Source organism: Mizuhopecten yessoensis, unplaced genomic scaffold, assembly GCF_002113885.1.
Source record: "Mizuhopecten yessoensis strain PY_sf001 unplaced genomic scaffold, ASM211388v2 scaffold3271, whole genome shotgun sequence".
NCBI classification, from domain to species: Eukaryota; Metazoa; Mollusca; class Bivalvia; order Pectinida; family Pectinidae; genus Mizuhopecten; species Mizuhopecten yessoensis.
This window is the reverse complement of record NW_018404961.1, coordinates 134,099-151,659: the sequence shown is the minus strand read 5'-3', so window position 1 is coordinate 151,659 and position 17,561 is coordinate 134,099. Positions and strand designations below refer to the sequence as shown.

The window sequence follows — 17,561 nt, the reverse complement described above, 5'->3', positions numbered from 1 at the left end:
TAAATATAATAATTGATATTTAAATATATCAAATAAACTTATTGATAGTAGTTTATGTTGGTGTTAGTTATACTTCCTGTTGAAAAATACGAAACTGTACGGGCGCAAAGTTAGTTTTACACAGCTCCCGTTTATCGGACTCAATGCTAATCACTAAATGATTACATGACTGTTGATTGATTAACATCAGTACAAAAACTTTGAACAGTTGTGTGACCGCACAACGCACCAAAAATAGCGTGGGCACATCGTGCATACACCGTGCGTAAAAGATCCGCACATGGCTCACACAACTGTGCAATTTAACATTCGTTCGCCCCGCTGTGCGTTTCTCTCCGCACAAAGGTGATAGTTGATACATTTTGTTGATCAATATGACGGACTAAGAAAAATCCGGAAGGCTCGTATGGAATGAGAACACTGTATACATACATTTCTTAACACATTGATGACATATCATGGTAATTTTATAATGCTTGTTACACAATATAACGGTGACTTTTAAACTGTCAAGAACAGGTTTCATTCCCAGGTAACAGAACTGTTTAATACCATTTGATGAGTGATCGGAGTTTTACCTGGCGCCCTGTGTCTGACACAGATAGCCGTCATATGCTACCGTATGACTTATGAACACACAGCTGGACGTAAAGTAGTTGTTATTTGCATTCTACAGCTTCCATTTAACTTGATAATTACATATTGACGAGTTACGTAAGTGTCCCGGGTTAATAAACTACGGCCCACGTACGTGCATGCACAACGTGGCTATGTTTACCTGTATTTGTGACCAAGTCCATACTAGTATGTGTACTAATTTTATATGAGTCGATTTGGGTCGTTTATAAAAACACTGAAACACCATTTCGAGATTATTTATTTTTTTAGAAATATCAGCCTATATATGTAGCTAGAATATAGTAACATATTTTAAAAAAATCAAGTTGATATATTTAAACACGAACAGGATATATTGTTAAGCTATTTCACAATTTACACCAACCGCGATTGTCATCGCACAACGTTCGTCCATCGTCCCCACATATGTGTGAAAGCAATAATCGTCCAGATTGTATCGTTCGCCCATCGATCACATATCGGGTACACACCGTGCGAACTGCACACCGTTAAACGTTGTGTGATCCCCAAAATGATATTAAGGATAAATGTATAATTCACATTTGTATTCCTCGATTGCATTACATTCAGAAATGATGTTTAATCAGGTGTTTTAATATCCGGAACACAGACCCGTACACGTTGGCTGATCCACTTTCAGCGTACCGTTTCCGTACCGTTTGCATAGCATTTCCGTACCGTTTACGTAGCACTTGCATATCACATGCGTAGCATTTCCGTACCGTTATCGTCCCATTTCCTTAACACTTGCGTATCGTTTCCGTAGTATTTGCGTCTTCATATTTTCGTTTAAAAAGCGTTTGTGAAGAATTTACACAACTAAATCTCTTACTATATGTTATTACTAAACATTTTATCTAATATCTTTATTATTTGAAGTTTAACACCAGTGACATTTGTCAAGATTGATAGCTACATGCCTCACAACAGCTACAAAATGACTTGTTTGGTATGTTAAGCGGTGAATTGGAGTGTCACAGCGTCGATAAGTTGACAACCTGAAATGTACAAGCAAAACCGTTGACTCAAAACAGATACGCCCCAGACATTCTGCCCCTGTGCAAACTCGTACTGACATAGAAATATATCAAAAGTATACATTTTTCTAAAATTCCGTTTATCTAAAAACATGTCATCAGTCCCTTATTAAACTTCCCCAGTGGTCCAGTAATTAGCCGGGACTGATTTTTGTAAGTTGTGTGAGTCCTATAACGTTTGGTTGAAAATTCCTCGGAATATATATTTGTTGAAACGAATTGTTGATAAAAAATAATTGTCAACCGCATGTCATGATCACTATTCCAATTATCATAATAGTTCGAATTAGAAAACAAACATGTCGGTTTTTAAATGAAATATTGTGAATTTATGGACATACACAACCCTCCTTCCATTGGCCTACTGTGTGTTCCTTACACCAGCAGCTAAGGTGTAATTCAAATTACAGACATATAGTTGACAATGTGGTAATGACGTTTCACTTGTTTAAAGTTTAAACAACTTCAGTCGCAGTTATAACGGTTGTTAATGCAACCTTACCACCCGCGGACAGATACTTGTCTTTCGATATGATATATATACCTTATAATATAGGCAGTAATAACACATTGACTATTCACACGTGGTCACATTGGGTTCTGATCAAGGTCACCTTGTGTGATTTCAGGGCAATTAATTCCATGTAAATTAATCCAAATAATTGTATGGCCACCAGGCTGTATACAAGTAAATCAGTACTAGGTAAACACCTACATGTAAGATACTAACGTTGTCCCTTAATCAGGAAATGACAGCACCAGGCACAATTTAATTTCAAAACAATGCCGTTATCAAGATAAACCAATATTTTATTTCGAATTCCTAATTTAATGCAAATCAATTGTATATCCCTTAACTGAGATATTTAAATTCTCACTTAGATGATTTTATTTTGTTAAAATAATATATCATGATTTCTGTTACAATGTATCAGCGAGGATGGTTAGATACCAACCTTTATACATAACAACCTTCCCAATATCAGATTGTTTACAATGATGATAATTTTCAGTAATCATTTAAAAAATCATTTTAAAATCATGTGATATCCTAGAAATCTGATTCGTATTAATGGATTAAAACTTATTTCATAAGAAAATATAATGTGCTACTTTGTTATTTATAGGAAGTTTGTTAACGGAGTGCCCTTTATGTGTGTGCTAATTTTAAAGATGTCACAATAAGTCAAACGTTTCCGGTCTAGTGTACCACTTAACTCATATGGTTCAATGACAAATGATAATTGACCTATTACAGCTGACCAATTAGTACCACTTAGCGCCCTTAGCAAGTAACACAGTGGACAGTATCAGAGACTTGGGTTTACCTTGTGATAAAACTACGTACACGTATGACAACTGATTAAATGTTGTGGCTCTTAAACTAACATTTATTGAGCACAGATAAACAAATTCCCTTAACACCAATAACGTTTTCATGTTGCACTACAGACTATATAGATACACCCCCACACAGGGAAAAAGTATATATCAGTAATAAATTTATATATTATATGAAATAAAATTAGTGTTACCCCCCTCAACCTCACCCCCACACCCCTACACCCACCCTTTACTATGAACAACTCTATACATGTATTGTCATTGGACCCTGATCCAGAACCTATCGCCCTCAGCCACCACACTCGTCGATCCACGACCATTTAGGTACACACTGAGAAATAGTTTGACTGTGATCTCAGTGCCTATGTTATCTGACATCAGACCCGTATGCAGTACACACCCCTCACTAGTGTCTCCAGTACAAGGATTCAGACAGGTAAAACTTACCTGTAGAAAAGTCAGTATATATACCTACATTTTAATGATCGATCAACGAAACCTATGTACTTATCAATACCAAAGATACATATCATGAATGAAAAAATACATATATTTAGTACATATCAGTTTTCGTATTCACAATAGTTACCTACATGCATGAGCACGAGAATATAAATTATCATGTACTAAATCGTATAATATAACTTCCCTAGCAATAAACTATGTAGTCTAAAACAAGAATCAACTATAATTGTATGATAAAATAAGATATGTATAACAAAACACTGTTTATCTATAAATGAAATGTATGAATATGCCTACAAGAAAGGTTATTGTAAATCGTATACCTTAAATGCATGTATTTGTTTGTACTAGTAAATGAGTATTAAAGACGATAGAAAAAAGTGGACATAGAGGTACTGCACCCATGGCCATGACACAGAAGTCTGAAATTCTATCCGTATTTTTTAATTATTATGCATATATATTATTACGTTTCTTGTTAAAACACATAACAATTATATTTATAGTCAATATTGATTAGTCTTTCATTCGGTAAGCAGGTGGAAACACATACCATAAGTTATAATTACCTGTGTGTCACATTGATCTGTTAGCGTACGTCAGGTCTTTGTGATGGAAATGTAACCAATATGTGATGGACCTTTATCTGTTTAAATCACAGGACATTTCTGTTTGTTTCACACTCATTCCATTATCCAAACGAAATGTCAAAAATTAAGACATCCTTACGTGCCTCCTCGTAGCCTACACTTTACTGACGTTTTCTTTTTCGATGCAGTGTTAGTATATTTGTTTTGTTTTAGATGTTTTATATATGTATGGTTCCGTTTTTATATAAACCTGTTCATGTCACCACAAACGAATAGGCTTTTTAAACGTCATCCGTTGCACTTGCGTACCGTTTGCGTACCGTGTCCCTGCCGTTTGCTTACTGTAGCACTTTCTACCACCGTTCCCGTAGTACCTGCGTAGCACTTTCAATGTGGAACAGCGAACATGTACGGGTCTGTATCTACAAACTGGAAGCATAGCATAGTCCCAGTGTTTTCCAGTTTGGACTGAACTATCAAATAAGGAATGTGTTATGTGTTCTTTAAATGTCAAATAATTGTTTAGAACGAATTGAGCAGAAACAGCAGCTGCAGCAGCAGCAAGAATATACCTCAGGAATAGCCAACAATGAGGAAAAGCCTTGTAATATCACCATTACTGTCGTTGGTCATCATGGAGTTGGCAAATCTTGTTTCGTCCGGCAACTCAAACAGGAATCTATTCCGGAAGGTGGACCAGGCTCGACAGATACCGCTGACTTCTACGTCAATATTATAGGCTATAACCCAGACACCGGGTTTAGACAAACACTTGATGAAAACGGAGAAATGGAGTCAGGTCGACAGCGACTGCAACGTATCATTGCCCGGTATCGTGAAGAAAAAAATACCGCTGCACAACTGTCTGCAGATACACCGGATGAAAACGGCGATAAGGAGGAGGCATCTGCCAGTACCCAAGATATATACGATGATAAAAGCGAGGTGTCAGTGGATGCACCTATGTTGTCACCGAGAAAAAAGACAGGTAACTGGACACATACCAATAGAAATATTCTAAATATCATTACATATCAAGGAAAATAATCAGTTCAGTATGAACCACGTCTGACTTAAAGGTCTTTAATAACCTCGCATTAATAGTTGGGCAAGTTATAAATTAGTAGGCATATTGATGGTAAAACTTGTAACTTTCGCTTGACGATAAGGATGTACTCTTTAGAAAAAGAAATACTAATTTGTTTTTCTTTGATACGTTTTTGTAAAAAAAAAAAGAAAAAAGGCATAGTAGAGAATGCAAAAAAATGATATATATATAAAAAAAGAAAATTTCTCAACAACGAGTCTTAAGTACTTTCACCTCGTTAAGAAGATTCTTCAGACTGAAATAGTCTGAAGAATTTCCTTGACGAGGTGAAAGTACTAAAGACTTGTTGCTGATAATTATTCTTTTTATATTTTTTCTACGTCCGCAAGGATAATTTTTCTGCTTTTTATAATATTTATATATGTCCATTGCTCGTTGTGTGTGCTACGATCGATCACAGTACCAATTTAACATAATATCTTATTTTATGGCGATTTTTTTTATTTATGAACGTATGCAGAGCAAGTTCATAGAAGATCTTCCAAGTGTGTTATCAGAAATGTACGGATATTTGCACATTTGATATAAATAGTACTTTTTTCTAAATCATGGAAGCAAAATTCCTTACTATTCATATATCTCAGAAAAATGATTGAGGTTTCCCATATCACCCTTTGTAATAATTTCAAAATGGCTGCAGGAATGGTCCTTTTTAAATTCTTTAAAACGTCTTTCATAACTTGTTAGATTTTATGAAAACCCATTACAAGAGATCAAAACGAGTTCTGAACGTGATTTAAACATCAGAAGTGTACATCCTTAATAAACCTTAATGTTCCGTTTTACTTGCTGTATTGTCACTGACATAATCATTGCGTATTACTATTCAGGTATCAAGCAGTTCCCATTCAGAGGAAAAAGAGGAGGTCAATGTCCTTGGTCATTCTAATTAGTAAACTAAGCATACCGATTCCAAGAAAAATATCAATGAGTAACCAAATCATAGCAAATGCTTTATAGTAATCCATAATTTTGGTTAATTAAGAAATGTATTTACGTTATTAATAAATATGGCGTTCTCGTTTTAGGAAAATATAAGCAACTTATTTGTATGCAAGTTTGTTTAGTTTAAGAAATTTTGGAGAATATTAATTGATACAATGGCATCAAATTTACATCAGCATTGTGGAACATCATGTTTATTATCTCATAAAGATCCTTTTTCTGCAGAGGAAGTTCAACAACAGGAAATACCTCATCAAAGTAGCGAAAACCCTTCTTCTTCAGAAGTTCAACAGGAAGCAATAACACAAAAACAAAATAGAAGACATATCTCTTCAGAAAAACAAAATAGCGAAATAGAGGCGGTAATGCTCACCAAGACAGATGACGATGGTGAAGAGAACGTGAAGGGCTTCGTCACGATATACGACTTTGGTGGGGAGAAGGTTTTCTACAACACGCATCATTGTTTTATGTCAAGCAACATGATCTTCGTCCTGGTGTTCGACGTGGCTATGTGTCTGGATCCGCTCAGACAGAAAGATGGTTACGGTACTGTTTTATTACCTTACTGCATGTTTCTGTTGTACCTTCTGTATTGAGGTTTATAAAGCACAACCAGTGAGTGTGGTTATGTGACTTTTAGATGTGAAAATATTCGTGTAGAACAACCAAAAGGTGTTATATATGACGTTTCGATGACTAGTACGGTATGTACTCTAGATTAAGGACATAAACAACCTGTCACATATCTATACAATATTATAAACATATGATTTGTGACTATTACCTTAACGGGATTATTAGACTGTTGACCGTTGCATCACAGATGCCCTCTTTCTTAAAACGTTAGGTGGTATAGTGGTAGGAGCTGCTGATATATCTAGGATAAACAATTTGTTGACGTAGGTCGGCGAGAGTTCGAGGGGCAGATACGGTAGGAATCATACATTTGTCGTCCTTCGTAACTCGTGATTCTATTTTTATATTTATGGGCAATATCTTGCCCCCCTTTTGCCCCTTTTCCCCGACAGGTCACACCCATCATTTATACAATCCAAAAATCCCGTGGGTCACGACGACAGATGGACATGTCAGTTGACCACATGGTGGCCAATGGCATCAGATTGCATTCCTCTCTAATATATTGACTAGAAAATGTCATATCGGATAAACTAATTCAAAGATTTGATGTATTAATATGATAACCAATGACACGTTTGTAAAAGTTCCAACATTCATACTTTCCGGATTAATATGTTTGAGCCATCTTGAATGTGATAGAATATGCAACGTGCTAGTTATCAAAACGTCACTTTGTTTCTTAATGTTTTCTTCTAGTTGGTATTTATTGATTGTGAAAGTTTCATGAAGGACAACCAATAAGTGTTTATATGTGACGTTTCGATGACTAGTACGGTAGGTACTCTGTCACCTTCATCGAATGACCAGTGAATCGTATGTACACAAAGGTGTAAACGATGTCCTGCCCTATCTACCACCGAACTCTCGCCGAGCTACGGCAACAAATCGTTTAGCCTATAAATAGCCGCAGCTTCTACATGTACCAATATACCACCTAACCTTTTTAAAAAGAAGGTTTCAGTGATGCAGTATGCAACATTCCGATAATCACGATAAGGTCATATTCACAATCATATGTGTTTATATGAGTAATGGGATTGTATTGTATAAACATGGATATAAGCTGTGCATATTTCGACAGAATATTTATGTCTTAAACAAGTGGATCAATATACACTAGTGTATATTGAAGCATTTGATTATTCGTTTTATAAATTACATAGAAACACAACTAACAAAGAGGGACAATTTTTGACTTGTTCCCTGCCTGGGCCCCGCACACGTGACCCAGGGCATTACATTGCATAGTCTAGAAATTGAAAATATGTACACATGGGTAAGAATTGAGCAAATGTTATAACATATTTAAAGCAGAACGTTATTGTCTCAATATAAGGAATGTTTTGATAGCAAAATAATACGTTTGACCTGGCCCTGCTATAAACGTTGTGCTTTTTTTTTGTTTTAAAGAAAGAATCGAGTTCTGGCTGAGGTCGATCGCTACCTATGCTATCGACAGAGCAGCACATGGTAAAGGAACCCCTCCTATCATCCTCGTGGGATCTCATTTGGACTCTCTTTCCCGGAATGTTAGTATTTTAAAGCAACGATAACACATATGTGGATATTGCAAATACATTTGTTGTCATTATATGTCTTATATTGCGTGTGGAGTAAACTTTAAAGGGTTACACATCTATTTTTTTACGATAAAGATCAAACTGATACTATTTTCGTGCGATGCGTGGTCAAAAAATGTACTGCGTAAACATATGATATAGTCACCGAAATAATGTATAGTTTAGTGTAGTCTGTTTTTAATTTGTATAATACTTGTCATTCTAACATAGCTCTGTCATCGTTACTCCGAATAATGACTGGAATTACTTGCAGCCAAGCCCTGTGTGACGCAGGATTCGAGTGGCATGTACTGTTCCTAGTAAGACAGGGACATGAACATGTTTTAGATCATATAACGGTTAAAGCAGCATGCAACATAAAATGGTTACATCTTTTTTTCACACGTATGTCCCAGCCAGTCAAACTTCCCTGTTACCAGAACTCCTTCAATCGACGTTACATATAAACCGGTTCGCAATATTCAAAACTATCTCAGGTGAAGTCAAAGTGAATGTCGGTAAAGCTAGTTGAAGCAGTGTTGAGATTCCCAAGAGAACGTGTCATTGATACGTCATATTGCCAATGATTATCAAGATAAATGATTGTCAATGATTAAAAGTTTTGTATACCTTTGTTACCTTTCTTTATACGGAACTAGTTGGTTTGGAACGCATGCATATGGTTTGGAATAAATTCACATGTCGTCCAGTTGTTGAATAAAACTTTGATAAAAAAATAAGAGTACAATCATAAAACATTAAATGGCGGGACTTAGAACAACAGTGCTAGGCCACGGCTATCCGTGATGTAAGTAAGTAAACGTTCTTTCTTGCATAAATGTTGAAATAAATTGAGATTGAATCCCGATTAAAGATTTGTGATATGTCTCAAACTGAATGAAATCATAGCAAGTTCAACGATTATTGTTACTATTTATATAACTACCGGCGAAGGCATATCTGAAGAGCAATTCAACGTGTTTTTTTCTCTAACACAGAAAGAAGACCAACAGCATTTATTTGCCTCAGTGCTAGAAAAGCTGTACGAAAAACCTGACCTAGGTGCAATTATGGAAACCCACGTCCAGGAAATGTTCCCCATTGCAGATCTGAATGATTCCACGAAAAATCAAGCAACGTACCAGCAAATATGGAAAACGATCATAGATATTGCCCCACTCCAATCTCAATGGATGAAGCCTGTACCTGCAAGATGGGTCGCCTTTGAACACGAGTTGGTGAGACTGAAGAATGATGGCAAGGTTATCCTGACATATAATGATTTGTTGGAAATCAACAGGAAGTTAGCAGTACCATTAGTAGAAGATGATATCATGAAATTCTTATGGTAAGTATAAATAATCATTACACATTTCATCAGATATGTTACAATAATTTTATACTTTTCAAACAGATACATTTCTTTCGGTTTAGGAAAATGAAGTGTTTTGGATCATTCCTGTGCTTTGATCTCCATAACAAGAAACCGTTCATCGCTCTGCAAGCACAGTGGATAATAAATGCATTCAAAGCCATCATCACCGACCCAAGGTTCATTACGGAACTAACAATGAAGCAAAAACTTGAGTGGAGAGCATATGAGAAATCTGGTGTTTTACCAGTAGAATTTATCCGGAAACTTTGGGGACGACACGAGGAATTCCGATTCCTTGAAGAGGAAGACACTCTCTACATTGCATTGGAAACTCTCGGTTTACTGTCCAAACCCCTGTCTGTAGACGCAGAGGTGAATTACTTCATAGTACCTAGCATTCTTCAAACTGCAGATCCCGAGCTAATTCGTCCCGTTCTTGATGATCCTGACACTGTCACAACTGTCGCCCTTTGCCTCAAGTTCGACAACCCGTTCATCCCACAGGCCGTCTGGGACAAGATGATTGCCGCCTGTATCCACAGGTTTCAGCGACTTGAAGAGCTCGGTCTGGATGGTTCGAAGTTTATTCAGCGCGGATTTGCCTGTCTGCAGGTGAACAGTCTTTGGAAAATGATTATCTTATGTAAGAACAATGCCATGAAAATGGTCATGTTCACGAGAAGTAGGGATCAAGAAGTACTGCTGCATGGAACCGGAATCAGTCTTCGTAAAATCATGCAGGGCATTCTCATGCGAATTCTTGAGCTGAATAATCAAAGTCATCTTGAGTACCAATTCTACCTCCACAACGACTACCGATTCACGCCAGGTGAACGAATGGTTAGAATAGAAGATCTCCATCAAAGGGAAAGTGTAGAATGCTACAGTTCGGATGGATCTGGATGGATACACAAAAATGATCTCTACGTCTGGTTCGAGGATGACAAGCAGAAGGTTTGTACTTAATGCATCATTTTCATTAAGAGAGGATACAATTAGGTTCCTATTCACGAAATAAAACTAATATTTTTATATTATATTAACTATTTCAATGTTTCGTAATTATTTAGAAATGAAGTAAGTTATGGTGTCCAGCTGATGAAAATATATTATAAATAGACTATCTTTTACTCATATGTAATATCTTCTGAGAATCCACAGGTTTTACACCTTTTATGTATAATTTACCTTTTGTATGGCTCATAGTTCTTAAATAATCAAACAATTATACTGAGTTATCCAGTCAGATACTTCCAAAATATCGTTTGACATCCTTTCTATTACAGATGCAGCAGACTGATCAGCGCTACGCTGGTAAGATGATATCGTTATGTGCATGTTTACGCACGTCGGCGGCCAATGAAGTGGGTTGGCATGTTTATAATAACTTATTACAGTCTAGAGGAACCTCGTGGGTGGGCGGGCGTGTCTACATACAATTCATTCTTTCTTATTATTAGAGTCTAGGGTAGCCGCGTGGGTGGGCCGGTGTGTCTACATTCAATTATTCTGTCTCATTAGTACAGTCAAAGGCAACCGCGTGGGTTGGCGGGCGTGTCTACATTAACTTCATCTTTCTCTGTATTACAGTCAAAGGCAGCCGCGTGGTTGGACGGGTGTGTCTACATTAACTTGATCTTTTCTCAGTATTTCAGTATAGGACAGCCGCGTGAGTGGGCGAGCGTTTTTGCATTAACTTCATCTTTTCTCATAGCTACAGTCTAGGGCAGCCGCGTAGGTTGGCGGGCGTGTATACACTAACTTCATCTTTTCTCATTATTACAGTCTAGCGCAGCCGCGTGGGTGGGCCACATATGCTATATCGTTTGGGGCTGGGTATTCATTATAGTGTATTCCTACTAAGTTTAGCCAGTCATTGTTTTGTTGTTTTTCTTCTTTTTCTGTTGATGAAGTTATATCCGTTGTAGACAAAACAAAAGATTTGCCGGATAGAAATTTGTCGTCCAAAGAGATTGGTAGATTGTCTAGATACATCCTCGGTTCATACCTGACATTTTTTGTCGACCTGGACTGTCCTGAGGAGACAGTGGAACAGGACATGATAGAGCACCGCCACCTCACCTTTAGATCCCGCATCACGAAGGTCTTCTTGCATCTCCGTAAAATGAAGGTGGATATTAGTTTCGGGGCTATAGCTGACGCAATGTCAAAACACGGAATGGATTCTGCAAAACTGATGAACACTCTTGACACTGACCGCAATGTGAACAGCGTTTATGGTAAACATACGACTGTTTGCATTAATTCGTTTGTTTTGCTTTAATATATCTATTTGTTAATTTACGTCTTTGATTTTATCTATGTTTAAATATTTCTATAAAACATTACAATTTTTTTTTAATCTTTATCCACATATATTTGCTTAGTGTACGATTACTTTCCAATTAATATATCTATTCTTTTTCGCTCCATATATATATATACATACGACATCAAAAGAGTATAGGTGACTAATGTCAAATTTCAAGAAAAAAAGAAATGTATACATAAAAAACAGAAACAAAAAGATAAAAGCATATACAAGTTTTAGGTATGGATGAATTGGATTCTAAGATACAACACGTTTCTGGTTTTCCTCAGTGACGCCTCTCCCCGAGGTTAAGTCTCGGTCAACATTGATCTTGAGTTATCCCTCAAACCAATACTGTTTAATAATCTAAACACTTCTAGAATAATCACAAGTGTGCTTTTTATTTATGTTTTATCTATGGTATCGTGTTTGTTGTTTTCTTTCTTCAATACATCAAAATATTACTTATTTCCAGACGAGACGTTGCCAGATAGATTCCTGCAACAGTGCCTGTCTATGGAGGATGCTTCTAATATCGCTGACCATGTCGACATTAAGGCATATTTTAACTTTTTCCTTGAGCTCGGTATTTCACCGGCAAAGGTAGATGACTTTGACGACCAATACAGACACGTAAAAACTCGCGTGAAGGTCACTGCCATGCTTGAAGCGTTCATAAAAGAGATCGATCCCTGTCCAACGGTCAACACAATACTCCTGGCGATACAGGAATGCGACATGGACACCGAATCCCTGATCGCAGCATTAAAATCTCCATAGGTACTGAACATTTTACTATTTTGGAGAAAAAACAATTGTTCAAACTGTCTAATAACACTTGAAATGTTGAGATGCTTCATATCATTTCTTATATACAGCAACGCTTTCTCTTTTCAGATCGACGATACATAATTATATATTTACAAGATCTGAAGTAAAAATTGACGTAAAAGATGACACAGAACACTTAAACGTCTTGTATCAAGACAACGAAAACAAGGCCAACAATTAATTCTTATCAATATAATCCTCTGACTGATTACGTAAAGGTAGTTTGATAACTTCATTTTCATATTTATCTGACTGATAGCATGTTTACTGACAAACATGTTAGTCGTGATCAAAAATAATAAGTATTAGGTTATAAAACTGTTTTGAATTATAAACAAAATTATTTTCAGATTAACATATATGTACATGTCAGAGTAATATTCTTTTCGTTTTATTGATTGTAGATGCAGGATATTTTAGTGACGTAAAGAAGATACAACAGTTAGCCATTGAACCTGGTTTAGGAGATGATGTACCAGATAAACCCAGCCCAGGAGGGTAGGACGTAATTAGGACGATTGTATCATAGTTACCACTTGTATTTAAATGTGTACTCAATTGCAAAGGAACTATTTGCTGTATAGTAGCTGAGTATAACATGTTACTGTATAGCGCTTTAAATTCGATGGGTCAATATTTCGCGGTTTTGTATTCAGTACATATTCGCGGGGGTATAATTTCGCTGTGCACCCGAATATCATGTGTCGTACAAAGTATTTTGAGGGTCATCATTTAAGGGTTAAACCTCGAAATACAGGTAAACCGTTTGAAAACACTGATCCCGTGCATCATCATTCGCCACTGACTTCACTCGATAGAAGCTCGCAGGTGTATGTACCTTTGTAGGAGTAAACTGTAATCAATTAATCACCTACATTGTACACATCAATATGTTGTGGTCACTTATATGTTAGTGTTGTTTTTAGATGTACGACCTAGTTGCCCGGTGATAATATTTAAGCTTGCATAACAGCGTTGGATTATAGGTACTTTCAACATGTGATAAGGTCCGTAAAAGTGGTTAACATTTTCGAAAATTTCGCTGGTGTTTAGAATTCGCGGAAATTAGTCATAGCGCGAATATAGCGAAACTAAAACCCCTGCGAAATATAACCGCTATAAAGTATGCAGATCCAATCATCGTGTTGCTGACTTAAGAAATGTTAATACAGGTCAAATACACAAATTATGGTATTATGAATGGTCAATATTTTGTCATTGGCTGTGTAAATAAGACATACTATGTATAATTTGTAAAACTGGTAAGCCATCCTTTACTATTTAATACTAAATGAAGGTATATCATGTATTCAATGGGATATAAGCTAATCAATACACACATATAATATAATATAATATAATGTTTATAAACAACAAATATCCCTGTACATTTCAAGGTATATTTTATTCTTCAATGTAAGATGTAATTCAATGGCAGTTTGGTCATTATATGTCAAAATGCATCTAGAACAAACCGTATATATTTGGAAAAAAGGATATCTTAATTTTGGAAAATTTTTTATTTGCAATGGAGAAATCTATATCTGATTTGCATATTAAGATATCGTATTTTTTTTAAAGATATCATTTGTTTCTATTAGAGATTTCTCTATTTCATTTTAAAGTGTTTCCTGTGTGTGTTTCTCTTTTTCATTGAAATTCATGTCAAATAATTTGGTAACCCCATTTGGTTATTATATGTTAAGCTGGCTTGTCATACAATGCAAAAGCAAAAATCTAAGTAAGTCATAATCCACACGTACATGTTTAATGTGGTGTCTGTGTGTAAATACATGTTATGTACGTAGGATGTTTACTTTATCAAATATACAGGATAATGCACAACATTTTTGAAAGGTATAATGGAAGACACATATAATTTGTATACGTTTCGGGCTGGGTCAATAAGTACAGTTGCATGACCCTTGACCGTTCATTTTACTTCAGATCATCGTAGTCCATCCATTTCCATGGTGAACTGTCTGGGTACGGCGAATTGCCGTAATAACGTATACTAATGTATTTGCTTAAATTATGGCATTCTAATATTGACTATCAATACTGATATTAATTACAATGGAATTAAAATTAACAGAAAATTCCGATTCGCAAATAAATGTGAACATTAATCTCTCCAGAAATAAAGTGATTTACAGTATGTTTCATTAATACATTTTTTTTCAAAATCATCTCACAAAATGGATTTTAAAATTGATAGCAACTCATGTATACTTTAACACGACTCAAAAAGTGTAACGCTATCAAGTTTGATTCACTGCCAGAATACGACACATTTTGTTTTTTAATGAATAGGTGCATTTTCTGTAGAGACATAACAATTAACCTCTTTTAGTATTTTGATTTTCTTTTTGAATAATTATTCGTGTTTAGCCCTGTGAGTGTTTATGGTACACGGGTTTCAAATAAGCTTTTCTCAAAAAGAGACCCCAATTCTTTGATGAAGTTAATTGGGTACTTATAGGCATGCTAATTTGTTGGTTTCTGGTCTATACAGCGGAAATAATAATATGTTTGTATATGTTAATTGAAGCTCAGCATCATATCTATACAGTTCAATGTGTTTTTTGTGGCAATTTGCTTGTTAATAATCAATAGCAATAAACGCGTATTCAAACGCCTGCGATAAAGGATATTCGTTGCCGTTAAAACGGACGAGTTGTTATTCAAAAATAAGTGTTCTTTTTAAGAAACAAATATCTTAGAAACCATACTTTACTTGAACATGAACTACCATAGGCAGTCGAAACATTCCAAATTTGTAATTTGAAAGTTTAAATATCTTGGACGAAATGTCTTAATTGTACCTTATGTTTCATTTGAATGCATTGGCTTGTTTGCCACAACATGATTTTATTTTGGAAAACCTAGTTTTGTAACACGACCCTTAACTGTTTTGTTGTTGCTAAATACACCACTGAGTACAAACGTGTTCTAGTATAAAATAATGTATGTGTCAATTTAAGTAGGTCTGGTGTAGATTTTTGATAGCTGTATTGTAATGAACAGTCCGGATAAATGAGTCTGTGCAGTATTGTTTAACTACATTCTGAAGTAGCAAGGTTCGACTTTGTTTATCATAACAGTTGCAATTAACTAAAACTAAGGTATTAGGGACACTGTGATACAAATGTGACTTTATTTAAGATCGTCGTATTTAGTTCGTGTCCTTGTCCAAACCTTACTTCTCAAACAACGGACACATAATTATTCAATATACTCGATGCGTTTTGTACATTTTCTCTTTGACAAATCCATAATAGAAAACAATAAGTCGAAGTTTACATTTCAGTTTATCAAGGACATACATTTTAATGGTAACACTTTACATTTTCTTTGTGATGTCAATGTCAAATACCTGACCAAAGGTTAATACACTGTATAGTTGGTGTTTAAGTTCTGCGTTTTACATACCTCAGTATTCATATTCATAAAATTACATCATTAAGCTGAATCAATGGTGTATTATATTGGATTCATCATCATAGATTGGTATAATTTCATCGCAAAACAATATCTTGACACGCATGGAAGACTACGTGGTAATCAGCGTTTATTGTATGTTATTTCGTAATTGCAAAAACATATACTTTATGTTCATATTCTGATTTTTTTGGTTAAAAAACAAACCTTTTTGAAATTGCAGCCTTGCCAGATGAATCCGCAGTTGTTGATACGTGTTACTTGTCAGATTAGGATGCGTTTAAAAATAAAATGCCTTACTTGGCTGAGAGCCATGTACTTCTATCTGTGTAGAATAATTGTCAATTATCCCTTTTATGATAGATGCATCAATTGTTCATATTAATCATTTTTTTTCCGCTTTTTTTAATTTGTTGTTGTGTAATAATTCAACACTGTACAATTGTGGTAAAACGTTAATGCCTTAACATAACGCTTGTATGTTAAGTGAGTATTGTTAAGGATCCCTGCACCACGACCAAACTATTCAACTAGAAATTGGAAGGGGTTTGTGGTACCTGCATGACAATAGCGTAATCGAATCAATCCTGAAAGGAAGCATAATTGTGTAAAACATTGACAGTAACAAAAAATAATATGTTATAAATTAAAAATTAAAGGAATCCTGGGAGTAAACGTAAGTCGGGATTGACCTGAATTGGAACCTCTTGCTCAGCGATGAATTCCTGGCCAATCCTCTTCAAGTATATCCAGAATGAAATTAGGGAGAGGGTACTGTATATATGGAAACCTATACATTGGTTATCTTCTGTTTAGCCCGCAGTAAGACAGGGATCCTTAATATTTATGAATGGAAATAATAAATCATTATAACACGAACCCAACACCGTGATAATGTTTGTATATTGTAAGAGTGATTGGAGTAAAATGTAAACGTAACAGTTTCCCGCGTGATGATAATGTCACCTCATTTATTGCAGCATGTTTGGTGTTTCATTTTGGAGCAATGTACTATCCATGTCCACCATTAAATCAAACTGAAAAATAAATCGAAAAACATCTTTCTATTTGTCTGGTTTCTGTTTTGTTTTTTTGGGAAATGCTGTAGTAACTTCTGTGTTTATACGAGAGTGATTCCACTTCTATGCCGTTGATGTTCCTTTCATTTTAGTGATGTGTTGACAGTTTATTTATGACTTTTTTTCGAACATTACAAATGACAGCGTCAACAAAAGAAATAACTACCGAAATATGCAATACGAACTGACAAAAAT

The 17,561-nt window shown here is 35.5% G+C and overlaps 1 protein-coding gene across 1 annotated transcript in view; it reads left to right on the top strand.

The window, feature by feature from the left end:
• The window catches only part of LOC110447279, a 25,181-nt gene extending 7,825 nt beyond the window's left edge, over positions 1 to 17,356 (top strand). The window contains exons 3-11 of the mRNA XM_021492856.1: positions 4,602 to 5,063; positions 6,354 to 6,677; positions 8,181 to 8,299; positions 9,328 to 9,677; positions 9,764 to 10,658; positions 10,991 to 11,018; positions 11,633 to 11,944; positions 12,491 to 12,795; positions 13,251 to 17,356. Of these exons, the coding sequence (XP_021348531.1) occupies positions 4,602 to 5,063; positions 6,354 to 6,677; positions 8,181 to 8,299; positions 9,328 to 9,677; positions 9,764 to 10,658; positions 10,991 to 11,018; positions 11,633 to 11,944; positions 12,491 to 12,795 (2,795 nt within the window). The 3' untranslated portion in view covers positions 13,251 to 17,356. The remainder of the gene's footprint in view (positions 1 to 4,601; positions 5,064 to 6,353; positions 6,678 to 8,180; positions 8,300 to 9,327; positions 9,678 to 9,763; positions 10,659 to 10,990; positions 11,019 to 11,632; positions 11,945 to 12,490; positions 12,796 to 13,250) is intronic.
• Positions 17,357 to 17,561: the final 205 nt, after the last annotated feature.